This window comes from Benincasa hispida, unplaced genomic scaffold (genome assembly GCF_009727055.1).
Source record: "Benincasa hispida cultivar B227 unplaced genomic scaffold, ASM972705v1 Contig674, whole genome shotgun sequence".
Classification (NCBI taxonomy): domain Eukaryota; kingdom Viridiplantae; phylum Streptophyta; class Magnoliopsida; order Cucurbitales; family Cucurbitaceae; genus Benincasa; species Benincasa hispida.
In genome coordinates, this window is record NW_024065018.1 from 144,349 (window position 1) to 161,252 (window position 16,904).

Consider the following 16,904-nt stretch of genomic DNA (forward strand, 5'->3'; position numbering starts at 1 on the left):
TAGAAGGAAGGCAAATTCTTGACCCAATTCTTATAGCAAACGAGGCTGTAGAGGAGTATAGAGTCAAAAAGAAATAGGGATGGATACTAAAACTTGATTTGGAAAAAGTCTTCGATAGAGTTGATGGGGAGTTTCTTGAAAAAATCCTCCATGAGATCCAAGATTGATCACATGGATTATGGACGGTATATCCCATCCTAAATTCTCCATATTCTTCAATGGAAGGTCTAGAGGAAGAATTATGGCAATAAGAGGAATTAGACAAGGAGACCCTCTTTCTCCTTTTCTTTTTCTTTTAATTAGTGAAGTCCTTTCAGCCTTGGTCAACAGAATTCATGAAAAAGGATTGTTTGAAAGATTTGTGGTAGGAAAGGATAATATCCATATATCAATTCTCCAATTTGCTGACGACACCCTCTTATTTTGTAGAAATGATGATGGAATGTTAGAGATTCTTTGAAAAACTCTTGCATTATTTGAATGGTGCTCCGGTCAGAAAATAAATTGAGAAAAATCAGCAATATGGGGAATCAATATTGAAAATTCCAAGCAAGAAGCCTTGGCCTCAAGGCTAGGTTGTAAATTATTGCAGCTGCCTTTTTTATATCTTGGTCTTCCATTGGGTGGATATCCAAAAGAAGTAGACTTTTGGCAGCCGGTGATTGACAAACTTCAGAGTAAAACTTGACAAATGGAGAAGGTATAACCTCTCAAGAGGCGGCAGGGCAACTTTATGCAATTCAGTTCTTTCAAATTTACCAACTTATTATATGTCTTCCTTTCTAATGCCAGAAAAGGTTATTTCCTCTATAGAAAGAATTATGAGAAATTTCTTTTGGGAAGGATATAAAGGAGGGAAGCTAAATCATTTGGTAAAATGGGAGGTTGTCTAAAAAAAAAAAATAGAGGATGGTGGTCTGGCTCTAGGAGGTTTAAAATGAAGAAATTTGGCACTTCTTGCCAAATGGGGGTGGCAATTTATCCAAGAGAACTCCTCTCTATGGACACAAGTTATAAAGAGTATTCATGGCAGAAATTTTGGTGAATGGCACACTTCTGGAAAGACATTTTGCAGTCTTCGCAGCCCTTGGATTAGCATCTCAAGAATTTGGTTGAAAGTAGAAGCCTTGGCAGTCTTCAAACTGGGAAATGGAAGCAGAATAGCCTTCTGGCATGATTCTTGGACTGGTAACACACCCTTTAAACTCAGTTTTCCCTCTTTAGTCAGAGTTGCCTCCAACCAAAATGGATCTGTTTTGGATCATTGGGATTCTCAAACCCTCTCATGGTCTCTACCCTTTAGAAGGCTATTAAAAGAAGAAGAAATACCAGATTTTCAGAACATGCTCTCCTTGATTTCCAGCATAAAGCCTACAATCAGACCTGACTCTCGATCTTGGTCTTTAGAAGCAAGTGGCTCATTCACGGTAAAATCTTTGTCTAACCATCTTGCTTTGGCCTCACCTATTGACACTCACCTTTTAAAAGCTCTATGGAAGACTAACAGCCCTCAAAGAGTGAATATTACGGTTTGGATCATGCTTTTTGGAACCTTAAGCAGTGCCTCAGTCCTGCAACACAAGCTGCCTTCCCATTTTCTTTCTCCTAATCAGTGCATTTTATGTAAATCAGCAGGAGAAGATTTACAACACTTGTTCTTTGACTGTCTCTTCGCCAGAAATTGTTGGCTAGTCCTCTTTAAAACCTTCAACATCAGCTGGGCTTTCGATAATACTTTTAGAAATAATGTTCAGCAACTACTCACTGTCCTATCCTCAAAAAAGCCCCAAATCTGTTTTGGTGCAATGCAGTAAAAGCACTATTAGTTGAAATTTGGTTTGAAAGAAATCAAAGAATCTTTCAAGATAGAGAACTCACGTGGTTCTCCCGTTACGAGGCTGCTAAACTTAATGCTTCTCAATGGTGTTCTCTTTCTAAACATTTTGCAGCATACTCCCTTCAGGATATATGTTTAAATTGGCAAGTCTTCATCCTCTCGGGCTGATTATGTTTTAAAGAGAAGGGGCACTACTCTCCAACCTTGAAGACTTAAGTAGTTAGACTTATTTTCTTGTTTTCTCCTTTGTTATGTATTATGTTTCTCAAAAGAGCACAACTTTTCTCTGTATTCAATCCTCTTGTAAGTTCCATTTTGTTCGTTTTGTTTGAGTTGTATGGATGTGATGAGGACGCTAAGGGGGTGTCAACCTAGTTGAGATGCCCGGGTGCATCTCCTGATCCCTTGTCTTGTATCACTCTTTTTTAAGTACACATCTCTTGTACTTTCTTTTTATGCATTAATAAAAAGTATGGTTTCCTTTTCAAATTTAAAAAAAAGAGGCTAATGCTTGAAATACACTGAAACATAAAAAGCAAGATATTAAATACGACCAAATAGGGACTTGCCCCAAAAAAATGAAAAAGAAAATAAACAAGAAAAATTATATCAGCATGAAAGCCTGGATTTGTTAGCACCTTTTATTAGCGATTTTCCTAGTGAATTGTGTCACCGTAGATGTTCACATATTTCTTATGAATACCTGCAGTCCATGCAGCGTGGAGATTCATCTGGGATTGGTTACATATATGCTTTCTCGATTTTTGCTGGTGTGGTATGCACAAAATCCTGTTTTTTCTTTTTTGTTTTTTTTTGTCTCTCTCCCAAATCTGTGCATATCGATTAGGTATGTGATAATGCTGGATTTTCTTACATTTTTGTAACATTAGATGAGTATTATGATTATTTATATTTGTAATATATTTTCCTTATTGGTAGAGGATCTTTCTTCTATATTAGAAAAGTATATGATTCAAGGAGAGAGAAAATGTAAACAAATAGATTTCTTTCCAGAAGTTTAGTAATTGACATTAACAATAACATATACGTTATTTACTTCAAAAGATGGTATATCCCGTTGTTCAGATATATTTGTATACACTATGCATGTTGTAAAACTGACTTATTGACGTCCTGAGTCTGCCCTTTGTCATTCTTTTGATGTTTATACTTCTTTATCAATGAAACCTTGTTTCTTATTATAAAAAAAAAAAAATCAATGAAACCTTGTTTCTTATTATAAAAAAAAAAAAAAAAGGAAAACAAAGGCTTATTTCATAACGTTTCTGTTTCCTATTTTCTGTTCTTGTTTTTTATTTTTTAAGAAACAATCTTATGTGATAAGTATTCTTGTGTTTTGTTTCTAAATTTTAGGAATGTTTCTAAAAAAATTAACCAAATTTTAGAAACTACGAGTAGTTTCTCTATGTTCCATTTTTTAAAGATTTTTATATTTTAACGTTCCTTTTAAAAAACCATATCCATCCATTTGTTTGTTGGTGTGAAAGCATGCGCAAGAAGTTTCTATGGATATTAGTCTTGGGTTCGAATCCCACAATCGGTAGATTTTTATATTATTTTGAATGTTGAAATAATTTATATTTATATATTATTTTAATTTTGAATTTTGTATTTTGAATTTTGCATTTTAACTTTTAGTACACTTGGAACCGATTAGAATTTTGCACTTATAAAAAAAAACAATTAGAATTTTGCAACAAATAAATTTAGTTTATTAAGCATGCATTTAGATGCACTTTTGTGCCGCCCCCTTTTTAGTTGCCTTTTAGGATTTTATTTTGTTTTTTAATTTTCTATACATAGAGAATCCCCCTCATGTATTCGACATTTTTTGGTCATAATAAAATTCTGTCTTTGGTCCACACCAGTCATAATTGTTTATATGAAGTTTTCTTTGCTTGTTTTTGTCTCGTGTATATTTCAATATGCTCATATCAATTGCACGACCCCAGTTTGTCTGGCACATATCTAATAGCTTTTTGCTTTACAGCTTCTTGGAGTGTTATGTGAAGCACAATATTTTCAAAATGTGATGCGTGTTGGTTTTCGACTGCGGTCAACATTGGTAAACTTTTTCCCTTCCATTTTATTTCTTTTTGTCCAGTAAAGATGATTTGTACAACTCCAATTATGTTATGGGAAGATTAGAATTTGTATGGTCGTTTTATTTGTGCGTTCCAGTGTCTGAAATGTGTTCTTTATCTTTTTTTGTGAATTTATTGGAACTTCAAATTTTCTCCCAATTTGTAACACAAGATGCTTAATTTCTTTTTGTTGCTTTAATAAAATGGATTATTTCTATTAAGGGCAGAAAAGTTCGTTGGAGATGTTATCTTAATACAGGTCTGGGTTTTTTTTTTTTTTTTTTTTTTTTTTTTCTGTCTTTAGGTTGCTTCTGTTTTTCGCAAATCTTTGAGGTTAACTCATGAGGCTCGCAAGAAGTTTCCTACTGGAAAGATAACCAACTTGATAACTACCGATGCCACGACACTTCAGGCACATTTTTAAGTTTCATATTTTTTCTGTGGTGTATATGCAATGATTGTTTTTAAATTATTCATATTTAATTATTCATATTTTTCCCGCCATCAGAATTTCATATTTTGAATGAAATGCATTTTGCTAAAATAAATGCTAATTTTTTTTCGAAATGAAACAAGACTTTTTCATTGATAAAATGGAAAAAGTCAAAAGCTCAAAATATAATGAAACAAATAAAGAAAGAGAACAACATAGTTAATGAACTAACAAGAACAAAAATTAAAAGACTAATCCTTGGAAACAAAAGAAACTAAAATACAAGTGCCTAAAGAACAAAAATTTCAAAACAAGCAAAACAGCTGTCAAAGAACGAAGCTTGAGCCAAGAGTGACGAAGAACTTTGAAAGCAGATGAAAGTGGATGATGCTTGAAGCTGAAAACATAACCAAAAAGACTAGAAAGATGCCAATGCAGAAGCCTCCCCTTAAATTGAGCCAGACATAGTTCTTAAACAACCATGGACAAAAGACATGGGAAGAAAAGCAGCAAAAGATTTTGACAAGCATTACTATTATAAGCCCTTTAGAAAGCACAACCAACCGGGCCCTCCAATCTGAATTTTCTCTTGAACTTGACTTTAACCTGAGAATAGAACATGGAGCGGCAACCAAAACCATAATAAATTCCTTCAAACAATTGATAAATACCAACCATTTATAGATGCCCCCAAGCCTCTTGTGAACTACGACAGGATCTTTAATGAAGATTAAACAAAACTCAGCCAAGAACGATACCACAAGCATCAATTATTGAATGCAGATGCTGTGGAGTTTCACTCTTATCAAGAGGAGTAAATAAAGGAACTTCAGCGTTTGTGAAAATAAATGCTAATGAATAGTGATTTCTAGAACCATGGGTTAGTTATGGACATGGCTTGGGGGCACTCATTGGAGTTTGTAGTTATATTAGACAAGGATATTTCTTATTTTATTGAGATTATTGCGTAGCCCTAATTTAAAGGGTAAAGTTTGTAACAAGAAAGTGCATGTCATCTACAGTCCACTCCACGAGCTTGGTTTGGGAAATTTAGTCAGGTGATTGAAAACTTTGGAATGGAAGAGCATGTTAGATTATTTAGTCTTTTTAAGAGATTTGAGAGTGGTGTCATCCTGTTAGTTGATATGTTAATGATATTGTGATTTCCTGTTAGTTGATATGTTAATGATATTGTGATTACTAGCAATGATGCATTAGTTATTCAATTCCTAAAGACCCTTTTCCATATTCAATTTCAAACGAAAGATTTGGGCATGTTGAAATACTTCTTAAGAAGCTAGAAAGGAATACTTTTATCAGTGAGAAAATATACTTCACTTGCTAGTTGAAATAGGGAAGTTAGGGGCTAAGCCATGTAGTACTCTAATGATGCCAAACTTTCCATTCACAAAAGAAGGAATTGCTAAACGATCTTGAAAAATATAGGAAGTTAGAGGGAAAACATAATGATATTACCGTGGCTCTACCAGAAGCCTATTCAATGAGAATTGTGAGCCAATATATGTCGTATTCTATAGTTGATCATTGGGCTACATTAAAACAAATTCTGTGCTATTTGAAGGTTGCCCTCGGGCGTGGTTTAATATATAAAGATTATGGTCATACTAATATTAAATGCTTCTCGGCTGCCAATTGGGGAGGATCTAAAGAAGATAGAAGATCAACTTCAGGATATTGTGTTTTTATTGGTATTTATAGGACATGTGAAGAGTGGAGAACAACTAGGAGTTATCTTCACGAAAGCATCGAATGAAGCATGTATAGATTATCTATGTAACAAGTTGGGCATGATTAATATATATGCTCCAAATTTAGGGAGAGTGTTATAGGGTTAATATTAGGGTTATCTCACTATTGTAAGTATACTATTAAGGTTATCTCACTATTTTTTACCTTCTTCTACTTAGGTTACTCTTATACACTTGTATATATCTATCTTTAGTTTCCGTTTCAAATATATATGTGTGTGTGTGTATATATATATATACCATATATGTATGCATATGTATATATATTTATGTATCTTTAGTAAATGGAATAGAATATTTAGATTCTCTCAAATCTAAGAGTTTTACAATAATATTCATCTTAACTTCTTGGCGTGTTCGTTAACTATTGTTTGATTGGTTTAAGTTGGCAAAATAAAAGCTTCTCAATGTTGCTGTCTTTCTAATATTTTTTGGTTTTCACCTTACAAGAATTTGTTTGAATTAGGAAGTTTTTGTTAATTATTAGTTGGGTTGTTTTTGCTCTCTCTCCCTCTCTCCCTCTCTCTCTTAATAAGACAATTTTTCATTCATATAATCGAATGAGAGTAATATTTAAGGCTTAAGGGATACAAACTCCACAATGGAGTGAAATAAAAAGCATAAAAACCAATATTACAATGGGAATATTTGTCTTTCAATTAAGACAAGTATTTTTAATAGAAAAATCAGCATAAGATTTAGAAAGGGAGAAACATGTAAGAAGCATTGGGATGAGTTGAATTAAAATGATCTAACCATAGGACAGATTTTTCTTTCCAACATGTGTAATTTTATTTTGTCTGCACGTTTTATGTTTTCAAATATTGTACTATTTTTTATGTCGTTGTGAAAGAACATGTCGCTATAGAAGGAATTTCTATTCTAAAAATTGTTTGTCATCTTTCATATTAAATTCTAATCCTTATAGTAGATTTTATTTCGTGTCTTGCTCTTTTGGTCTCGGTATCCAGCAAATAACCCAGTACCTGCACACATTATGGTCAGCTCCATTTCGTATTACAATTGCAATGGTTCTCCTTTACCAGCAGTTGGGAATTTCTTCACTTCTTGGCGCGTTACTGCTAGTTCTTCTATTTCCTATACAGGTATGTGTTTAACAAAATTTTCTTTGGTTCCTCTCACAAGTGTGTGTGTGTTTGTTTGGATAGCATGGGTAGTTGTTGCATTGCAAATAAATCTCTCTGTCTGATGATATATATTTTTTCTTAAAAAAGACAAGAAACAAGGGTTTTCATTGATATAATAAAAAGAGGCTAATTCTCAAATGATTTTACCAGAGTGAAAAGGTGTTGTACGAAAAAAAACAACTAATGTTCAAAGAAATAAACTCCAGTCAAGAAAGAATAATAGAAAAAGAAAATTCTGAAAAGCAACAAACGTATTAAACTATTGAAAAAAGATGAAGGGCCCTCAAGTTGAGACAAGTATTCTATTATTTTTTTTTTGGAACAAGATACAAAAGTTTTCATTAAGAAAATGAAAAGTGACTAGAAAGAGACTAATGCTCGAGGATTCAAACTCCAAAATGAGTGAAAAAGCAATAGAAAACAGTACAAGAAAGCAACTACCACTTGGATTGCAAGAGGCCTCAGTGATTGTTCATGTATGTTTGCTCCGGAAAGTATTCTCTAAAATCAGTATCTTCTAGTTGTCTTTAACCAAGAATCAAAGAATGAGGAAGTGGTTGGCATTCTCATTAAAGTTATCTGGCATTCAGTGGGGGGTGGATGATCTGTTGTTGATTCAGAAGAAGGATGGTAGAGAGGCATTCTTGGGTTGGAAGGATTGAATTGAAGCTTCATCATGGACTTTTATTTTAGTAGTCTGTTAGAAGCTGCTAAATTTTCAATGTTTCATGTCTCTCCGGGCAGCTTTGTGGCATCTCTTTTTGTATCTCACTATTGGAACATATTGGGAAATTTTGTCATCATTTTTCCTCTGTTTTGGTTTTTGGAGATTCGTTTTAAATATTTTTGGTTGGTGAGGATTCAAAGGGATTTCTATGTTATTCTCGATTGGCTTATCATTTTGAAGCTGCAAGGGTATTCGCCTTCCCTTATTGCCATTTTTCTAAGATTTTATGTATTTTTCTATTCAAGTTTTTTGTATTTTTGGGGCTTTTTCCCTTTTCTTTTGGCTTATCTTTGTCCTCGTGAATGGTTCCTTTGGGATTGTACTCTATGTTTTCGGGCTATTTATTTTGTATCCTTGTATTTTTAGAGATTGTCTCTTTTCATTTTATCAATGAAAAGAATGGAAAAAGAAAAACAGTATGTGAAAGCCGTGAAAAACTAAACCAGTAAACAGAATAAAGCTAGCAAGTGGAGCAGAAAGCTTAAGAAAAAGAAACTATAGATTTCCAGCTGTGACAAATCTTAAACAACGAAAATGTGGGAATGCCGAAAAGAATGCCGAAAAGAATGCCGGCTTGGATGGCATCCACTCTCTCCTCTTTCCTCTTTTCTCCCTCCTTCCCTTTCTTCTTCTTCTTCTTCTTCTTCTTCTTCTTCTTTTTTTTTTTTTTTTTTGGTAAATAGAAACAACTCTTTTCATAGAAGTGGTGAAAAAAGACTAGTGCTCAAAATACAATATACGAAAGAAAAAAATTCAAACAACTAAAACAATCAAAGCAATGCAAATATAAATTGTTCAAGTAGAGGAAAAACAACACCAAGAAAGCATTAAGCTGGAAAAATAAAAGCACTCCAATTTAAACAGAGATCTTGAATGGAAAAATCTGCAAAAGCCTTAGAAAGAGTGCACCAAGAAGAAGCATTAATCCGAGCAACTTCAAAACAATCCATCCAAGCGATTGATTTATCGTGGAAGACTCATTGGTTTCTTTCAAACCAAATTTCAGCAAGCAAGGGTTTAATTGCATTAGACCAGATCAAATCAGCAATGGAATGTTTCTTATTAAAAAAAAAGGTTCGCTTTTCATCCGGATGGTCCTTTGAATGCACTGTGTGGCCTAGTACAGGAGGAAAGCAACCGATATATGTTCCTTTTGGCTTTAACAAAAAAGATTGGTTGGTATTCTAGGAAATGATAAAAGATTATCTCAATAAGTTTGAAGCATTGAAGAAGTTGAAGATCAGTCTGATGGAAAATGAAAGGTCCTCTGGGATTTTGAAGGAAAACAGATCAAATAGGAGAAGCCTTGCAAATGTGGTTTGTTGAAATCGTAAGTCAGTACAGTCAAAGTGTTTAGGTGAATGAGTCGAACGTTGATTGGCCATACTTGTATGGTTGAACGTTGATTGTTTTATGGCCCTCCACAGTTAGTATGCGATGATCGACCATGCACATTGGAGGCAAGGTTGAAGGGGTGTCGAAAATTTGTTTTCTCTCCTCTAACAAGGCTTGTATCATGACTGGTAGCTTCTCGGTTTGCTGTCTCTCCAACTCATTATTCATCTTCTCTTCCTCAATCTCCAAGTGTTGAAAATCGATTGGAACCCCATGTCTCCCTCCTCTCATATTTTGGACAGGGCCTTAAGGGACGCTTCAACTTTCGTAAGAGAGGGATCTCCACGGAGCACAACCTGGGAGTCACCTAACCAAAATGACATGGTTAGTGAAGGCTAGTGAATGCCTATGAATCCAGTGGTACACAACCAAGGCATCCCTAAAACCACGTTCATCTGGCCTAACTCAATGGCTAAGAAGTCTGCTCTGACTAGCAGCCCAGGCAGTTTAAGTTCCATGTCCTTACAAATTCCTTTTCCTTGGATGGATGTCCCATTCCTGATCACTACCCCGAATTTGGTCTTTTGTTTTAAAGGGAGGTTGAGCTCTCTTACCGTGTCTTGGTGGATGAAGTTGTGTGACGCGCCTAAGTCTATGAGTATTGTAACCACCTTGCCATGTACCGTCCCTTTCAGTTTCATGGTTCCTTTTGCTGAAAATCCAAGCATCGACTTCAAGGCCAGCTGTGCATTCCTGATGGTTTCTATTGTGTTCAACTTTGTTTTTTCCTTTTCTCCCGTGGCTTTTTCATTGTCTGCGTCATCTTCCTCATTGGCTATAAACAACATTAGCGGTCTACTTTCCCTCATTTTGCAGCGATTCCCAAGGGAGTACTTTTCATTGCATCAGAAACAAAGACCCTTGTCTAGCCTCTCACGAAACTTTGAGTCTCACAGCTTCTTTAGAGGAGGATCCTTCTTCATTGGCGTGTTTTTCACAGGTATCGCTACTTGTTTCATCACTGGAGCGTCAACCCTTTTGGTGCAGCCCATTTTAGTCGTGACGGGTTCTTTCCTCCCCGATTGGGCCTCCCTTTTGTTGGGCCCATGTATCCCAAATCTGTTAGGGCGATTTTGAGGGCTAAGTTGCGGTCGTTCACCGGCTGCGCTTCACGCATACATTTATACGACGTATGCGGATTCCTGCTAATCACCTCTGCTTGCAGAGTCGATTCGAGGCCATTCATGAACGCATCCTTCAGCACATTCTCTGATAACTTCGGTAAGAGTGCAGAGTAGGTAACGAACTTCTTCACATAATCAGCATACGACCCCTCCTGCTTGATCTTAATAGCCGTGTGCCCAAGCTTCATTCTCCAATGGCCCTGTAATGATCAAATAGCCTTTTCTTCAATTCTTTCCAAGTAGTGATGGCCTTTCGGTTGTTACTCCACTTGAACTAATCCACTTCATCAGGCGCAAAACTTACCACAACCACTTTTACCTTTTCTTCATCAGAGAGTTCATGAATCTCGAAGTAATACTCAGAGCGATATACTCAAGATTCGGGTTTTTCTTTGGTGAACAGGGGAATTTCTAGGCGTTTATACTTACCTTTGTCGTTGCTGTTAGCCCCCACTGATTGAGAGGACTCGGCTTCATCCGTCTTCCCTTTGGCTTTGTGGTTGCTTCCCTCTGAAACCGCTGACTCCTTCTTCTTCGAGGAGTTGTTCTCTCTAACTTCCTCTGTCAACTTCTCAATATTTTTGCATAGACCTAACAATACGTCCTTCAACCCCACTATCTCCTTTTTGCTCGTCTCCCGCTTTCTTCCAGCAACTTCTGAGTCATAGCTCTAGTCTGCCCCAAGATTGTTTGGGCTCTGATACCAATTTGTTAAGCCCCGGTCCTGCACACAGCAAAGCTTATGCAAACACAATGACAAATGATGGAAATAGGATTATTTCTATTGATATTGATACTCAAAACCTAGGAAATACAAGAACAAGTAGCTTGAAACTTAGAGAGAGAACAAACTTCAAACAACAGAGATGAAAACCAAAAGAAAACAGACCAACAAACTAAAATCCCAACACAATTCGAGAGAACTGGGGAATTCTCTCCATAAAAGCTCTCTAACTTTTATTTATCTTCAGTAAAGGCATGCCTTCTCAATTCCTCATGCTGGTGCTTTTAAAGGAACGTCAAGGTCCCCTCCTCTAGATGTTTCCCCTCTCCACTAATTCCCCCATAACAAACTCACCCCCTGCCAATTCGGTTGTAACAGAATTACTGAGTGTATTTCCCTTTTTACCCCTCCTCTTATAAGTGTAAATTATTGGGGGTTTAATAACCTCATGCTAACCTATGTTAAGGTATGTCACCTTTGTCCACCACCTTACCTCATGCTAACCTAGGTTAAGGTGTGTCACCTTTGTCCATCACCTCACCTAGTCTTTCTTGTCTTACGTGCACGTAGACAGGATCCTATCATCAAGACTCATATCTAGACTCAGCTCCTGTACCTTGACTTCTAGTCCTTCAGTATAGAGCTACCCAAACTTCCTAAGGGAACATTGCGTCAAGGCTTATATCTAGAACCTAGCTCTAGTACCTTCATCTATGGTCCTTTAGTACTGAGCTATTCCTACTTCCTAAGGAAACATTCTTCTCTTTACTAAGATTTAGCTCTCTTAAGATATCTCTTATTGACACATATTCTTGATCCTTAAAGTGCATAGCTTAAACATACTTAGTAGCTTCATACCTCATCACATGTTTACAATATTAGAGATACGCGTCACTTAGGAAAACTTATTGAAAACTAGTTAACATGAAAAGCTTTCAGTAAAGATGGATTTACTAAATCATTCATAAAGCTTTTGTAAAACATTTAAAGCATTTAGAGCCACTAAAGATGGATTTGCTAAATCATTCATCAAGCTTTTGTAACACATTTAAAGCATTTAGTGTAACGACCGGATCCTTACATACTATGGTCCGACCGCTACGACATGCATGCTTAGACTTTTCTATTATGAGATGAGTTTTGGACAAAAATCTCAAAAGAACATATCTAAGATTTTATTAATTAGGTAGAAAACTATATAAAAAGTTTATTTTACAAAATGCCAAGATCCATAAAACACTAGTGTAGTGATACAAAAATGTATATGCCCATAATAGTGAGTTTGATGGTTGGCCATTTGAGCGACGTTCAGTTCTGCCACCTACGCTATGTCCTTACCTACAAAGTCTGTAAAAATAGGATGAGTATATAGTATACCTAGTAAGTAGTTCTCACATAAGGTAGTGACCAAATGCACAATCACATGCAACATGTCCTGAAAACATATGATTGGGACCGAAAACATATACTAACATGTGGTGGTCGGTTATGCTTCCAACGTAAATTTCTTCGCCCTGATAGGAAGATGAGGACTTAGGCGGAAACTAGCCCATCTGATGATTAGCGGGTCATACAGTCAGTAGGGCCAGAGTCGCATCCAACATCACTAACGTAAATTTCTTTGCCCTGATAGGAAGATGAGGACTTAGGCGGAAACTAGCCCATCTGATGATTAGCGGGTTATGCAGTCAGTAGGGCTAGAGTCGCATCCAACATCAACCATTAACATAAACGTAAGATTGGACTAGAGGGGTGCAACCATACATACCCTGTTAGTCCGTTAAGTTTCCCTAGCATAAACTTGACATAGAATTGGGTCTAGAGGGGTGCAACCATACATGCCCTGCTAGCCCTAGAAGCATAACCTTTATTAATTAAAATTTAATCTTATGAACAAACATAATGCATGGGGTCCCTTGCGATAAACGTATTTTAAACATGTAATGCAACATAAACAATAACATAATTATGCAACATATTAAAGGTACACTACCATGAAACACTTAAAGAGAGGGTGAGATAAACTACTTACCTTAACTGCGATCCTAGGTATTCCTTATTATTCCTTATGGTTTGATCAGTAGAGCTTTCCCTCTTAAACTAGAAGGAAATTGGGCAGCACCTCACTCGAGCTTTATCTCTTCTAACCTCACAGAACTTCCTCACTCACACGATTCTTTGTTACTGAGATTTGTTTGAGAATGGGTTAAATCTTCTGGTAAAGGGTCCTATTTATAGTGGTTTTCAGCTCTTCTCAGTGTGACAACTCATCCTACAAATGAATTACTTAGGTTTAAGAATTTCTCTTAATAAGACACCTAATTTTGGCTAACGTTTGCCCTTACGTCTTCAACCTTTGTTTGTATTCAATTTTAGGGTTCTCCATGTATAATCTATAAGATTGTGGCCATATTCAACGCATAATCCACGCTTTTGTCCAAATCTCGCTCTCTTTGTTCTCAGAATCTCGCTCTCTCGAGATTTCTCGCTGGTTTGGCTCTCGCTCTCGCTCTCGCTGGTCTCGCACTCGCCCCCGCCCCTGCTCCCGCTCCCGCTCTCTCCCACTGTCTCGCTGAGAATCTCGCTCTCTCTACTCTCGCTCTCTCCAATTTTCTCTCCACTCTCACTCTCTCCACTCTCGTTCTCTCCAATTTTCTCTCTAATCTCGCTAGTTTTCACACGTGGGTTGCCTTCACTGCTTGTGGATTCCACTTCCCCTTTTTAACTCTTTCAAATTTTAAGAATATATGGGCAATTAATTCACTTCCAATTCTTCCAATGAGTAGTGCCCAAATAAAAAGTTATCTACTGCCTTTTGTTTCCTGAATTAGCTAGCGTCCAACTTCTAATTAATCCTTCCTGATTCTGCCCCCTTATTCATTATTTTTGGATAATTAATAAATTTCTTATTTTTTTCCAATTCTAAATTTCCACCCGATTTTCCTATTAAATTTATATATTTTTCATTCTTAATTATGTATTTTATTTGTTTTCCTGCTTTCTAAATTACGGTTAGGGTATTACATTTATCATCCCTTTAAATAAAATTTCGTCCGGCTTAACATTTAAAATCTAATTTCTTGTAGTGTATGCATACAAATCTGGGTTGTTACATTTAGAGTCACTCATAGGGTTTTACTAGAATCCTTTCTCTCTTTCCAAGTTCCCTGGTTTCCCTTGGTTTTCTTTTTGAACCCTAATTTCTAGATTCATTTGAAGCTCAGATTACTCATTATTCCAGACCTTATTTTGAGACGCTTCCTTCTACAAATATGTTTAGGAATGTGTTAACTTACTTACCTTAAAATTTGAGCTTCAAACTCCATCGCAAGAGCTCAGAATCTCAAGATTACTCCACTTTGCTCGGCTGTCACCGATTCTGTGAACACCTCTTGGTTTCCTTCAATTTTGACAATTCTCTCTTAGAATCTCCTCACAGCAGCCCTTACACATAAACTACATTCAATTTATGAGATTTTGGCTTAAGAATCACTTGATTTGCACGAGTAGTTTGAGAGAACTCCTCGTTTAAATCTGGTGTAGCAATCCTTACGCTGTGAGAAGCTTTCCTAATGCCTGGATGTAATCTCAATGCCCCGACAACATCTTGGATGCTTAGAGGATCTTCCTCAATGCTTGCTAAGCTTCCCTCAACGCCTTAGTCTCCCTCTTCTCTCTTAAGCCCTTTTGAGATATTTTCTGAGTTGCATTTCGGAATGAAGGCCCCTCGGGATATTTATAGGCTTTCTAAATCATCCTTGTCATCCTCTAACATTACCAATGCAGGCACTTGTATTGCATGAAAATCCTAAGTGTCAACTCCATGTAATGTTCGACACTTAGCACGTTCCACCTCCTACTTGCATGGATTCGAGTTGTCTTCCCAATATTTTGTCCAATGCATAGGTCATTCTTGCATGTCTTAATATGCTTCCACCTTCTCCTAGCTTAAGCTCAAATTTCATTTGATTTAGCCACTTGTCCCGATGCTAGCCATAATCTCCAAGTTTCCTCAATTCATCGTATACTCTTCTTCTTTGGTCGCATAGCATCTCTTGAACGCATCCCCCATGTCAACGCATAGCCTCCTTGAACGCCTAACCTCACTTGGCCTCAGTTAGAATCATAGCCTTTGCCATGACCCACCTTGTGTCCAACTAACTTCTCAAGACCGACGCATAGTCCAATGGCCATACTATTCTTCCAACGCTTAGCCTCATGGTTGGCGCATACTTTCTTCAACGTATACCAACGCTCACCTTAGATAGCTATTGTGTCAACGCTTGCACAAGCCTCTTGTCTAAGGCCTCTTGCTGCGTGCATCAACTTAATCTTATCTCACAACTCCCAGCCTCGTCGCATTGTCTTTGGCATCGCCTAGCCCCTCAGTCGCACGCCCAACGCCCTTGCGTTTAGCGCCTTGCACCCATCCTTGCGCGCAATCGAGTGCTTCCTCGCTCGCGCATGGCCCTTACTTGATGCACAATGACCTTTATTCGATGCACGATGGCCTTTCCTCGATCATGTATAGCCTTTACTCGATGCTCACCTAGTGCTTATTCGATGTGTGCCTAGTGTTTACTCGATGTTTGCCTAGTGTTTACTCGATACTTGCCTAGTGTTTACTCGATGCTTGGCCACCATTTTCACGGGCAACACTTAGCCATTAAATAGGCTTTGTCTAACCTCTGAAGACAAGACCAATGACTATGGCTCCCATATCAACGAATAATTCTATACTTAGTCAAATTTTATGCTTCCCACACTTAGCCAAAATTTCTTCTTGCTAGGCTAACTTATAAACATCCGAGAGCCCTCCAATACTTAAGCATTTTCCTTCTTCATTTCCTTATCCTTTACCCATTTCCCTACAATTCCACATTATCTCAAATATTAAACCCCTCATTTCACTGATCTCAACCAATAACATATTTAAGTAGGAAAAGTAGGGTTCGGGTTTCACAACTCCAACTTCATGCCTTTTACCAATGGTCCTATTCATCGTAAGATCTTGAAATAAATAATAATCATGAAAAAATGAGACACAACAATGAAGATCATGAATGAAGAGACTTTTCCTCAATAAACCACAAACAAGTGAAGATATAGTCCAAAAACACAAACAAGTAGAAGGAATACACGATTTCGATCAAACCTACCAAAGTCGGCTCGAAACGGACGACGCATGTGCCTACACACGCTGACGCATGGATCGAGGGGCAAAAGCTGACGACAACGCATGAGCTTCACACGTTGCTCAGGTTGATGCCAGATTTTACACTTTTGTAGATCAGCGGCTGGGCTCCCTGTTGGAATGGACGGTGCAAAAAATAGAGCGATGAACAGTGATGTAATTTGTACAGGCAGCGGCGGATGGCGGCAACCGATGGTGAACGAAAATGCAGACTTAATCTCTTCACAAAACCCTACATGAAACACAAAGGGGTTCTAAATACCAAACCCTAAAGTTCACGAAAACCCTAAAACCTAGGGTTCTGATACCATATAGAACTTTTAGGTTTGAGAGAATCAGAATCTATGGACGATGACAAATGGTTATAGGAATCAAAAGAGGACATAGGATAAGTGCATTGACATTTACCTTTACGAAGAGCACTAGGAAGGTCATCATGGGATATGAA

General features: G+C 37.1%; 1 protein-coding gene across 1 annotated transcript in view; it reads left to right on the forward strand.

The window, feature by feature from the left end:
• Positions 1 to 16,904, forward strand: part of LOC120069912 (ABC transporter C family member 2-like) — a 67,154-nt gene that overhangs the window by 22,694 nt on the left and 27,556 nt on the right. The window contains exons 10-13 of the mRNA XM_039021752.1: positions 2,547 to 2,612; positions 3,849 to 3,923; positions 4,247 to 4,354; positions 7,116 to 7,250. Of these exons, the coding sequence (XP_038877680.1) occupies positions 2,547 to 2,612; positions 3,849 to 3,923; positions 4,247 to 4,354; positions 7,116 to 7,250 (384 nt within the window). The remainder of the gene's footprint in view (positions 1 to 2,546; positions 2,613 to 3,848; positions 3,924 to 4,246; positions 4,355 to 7,115; positions 7,251 to 16,904) is intronic.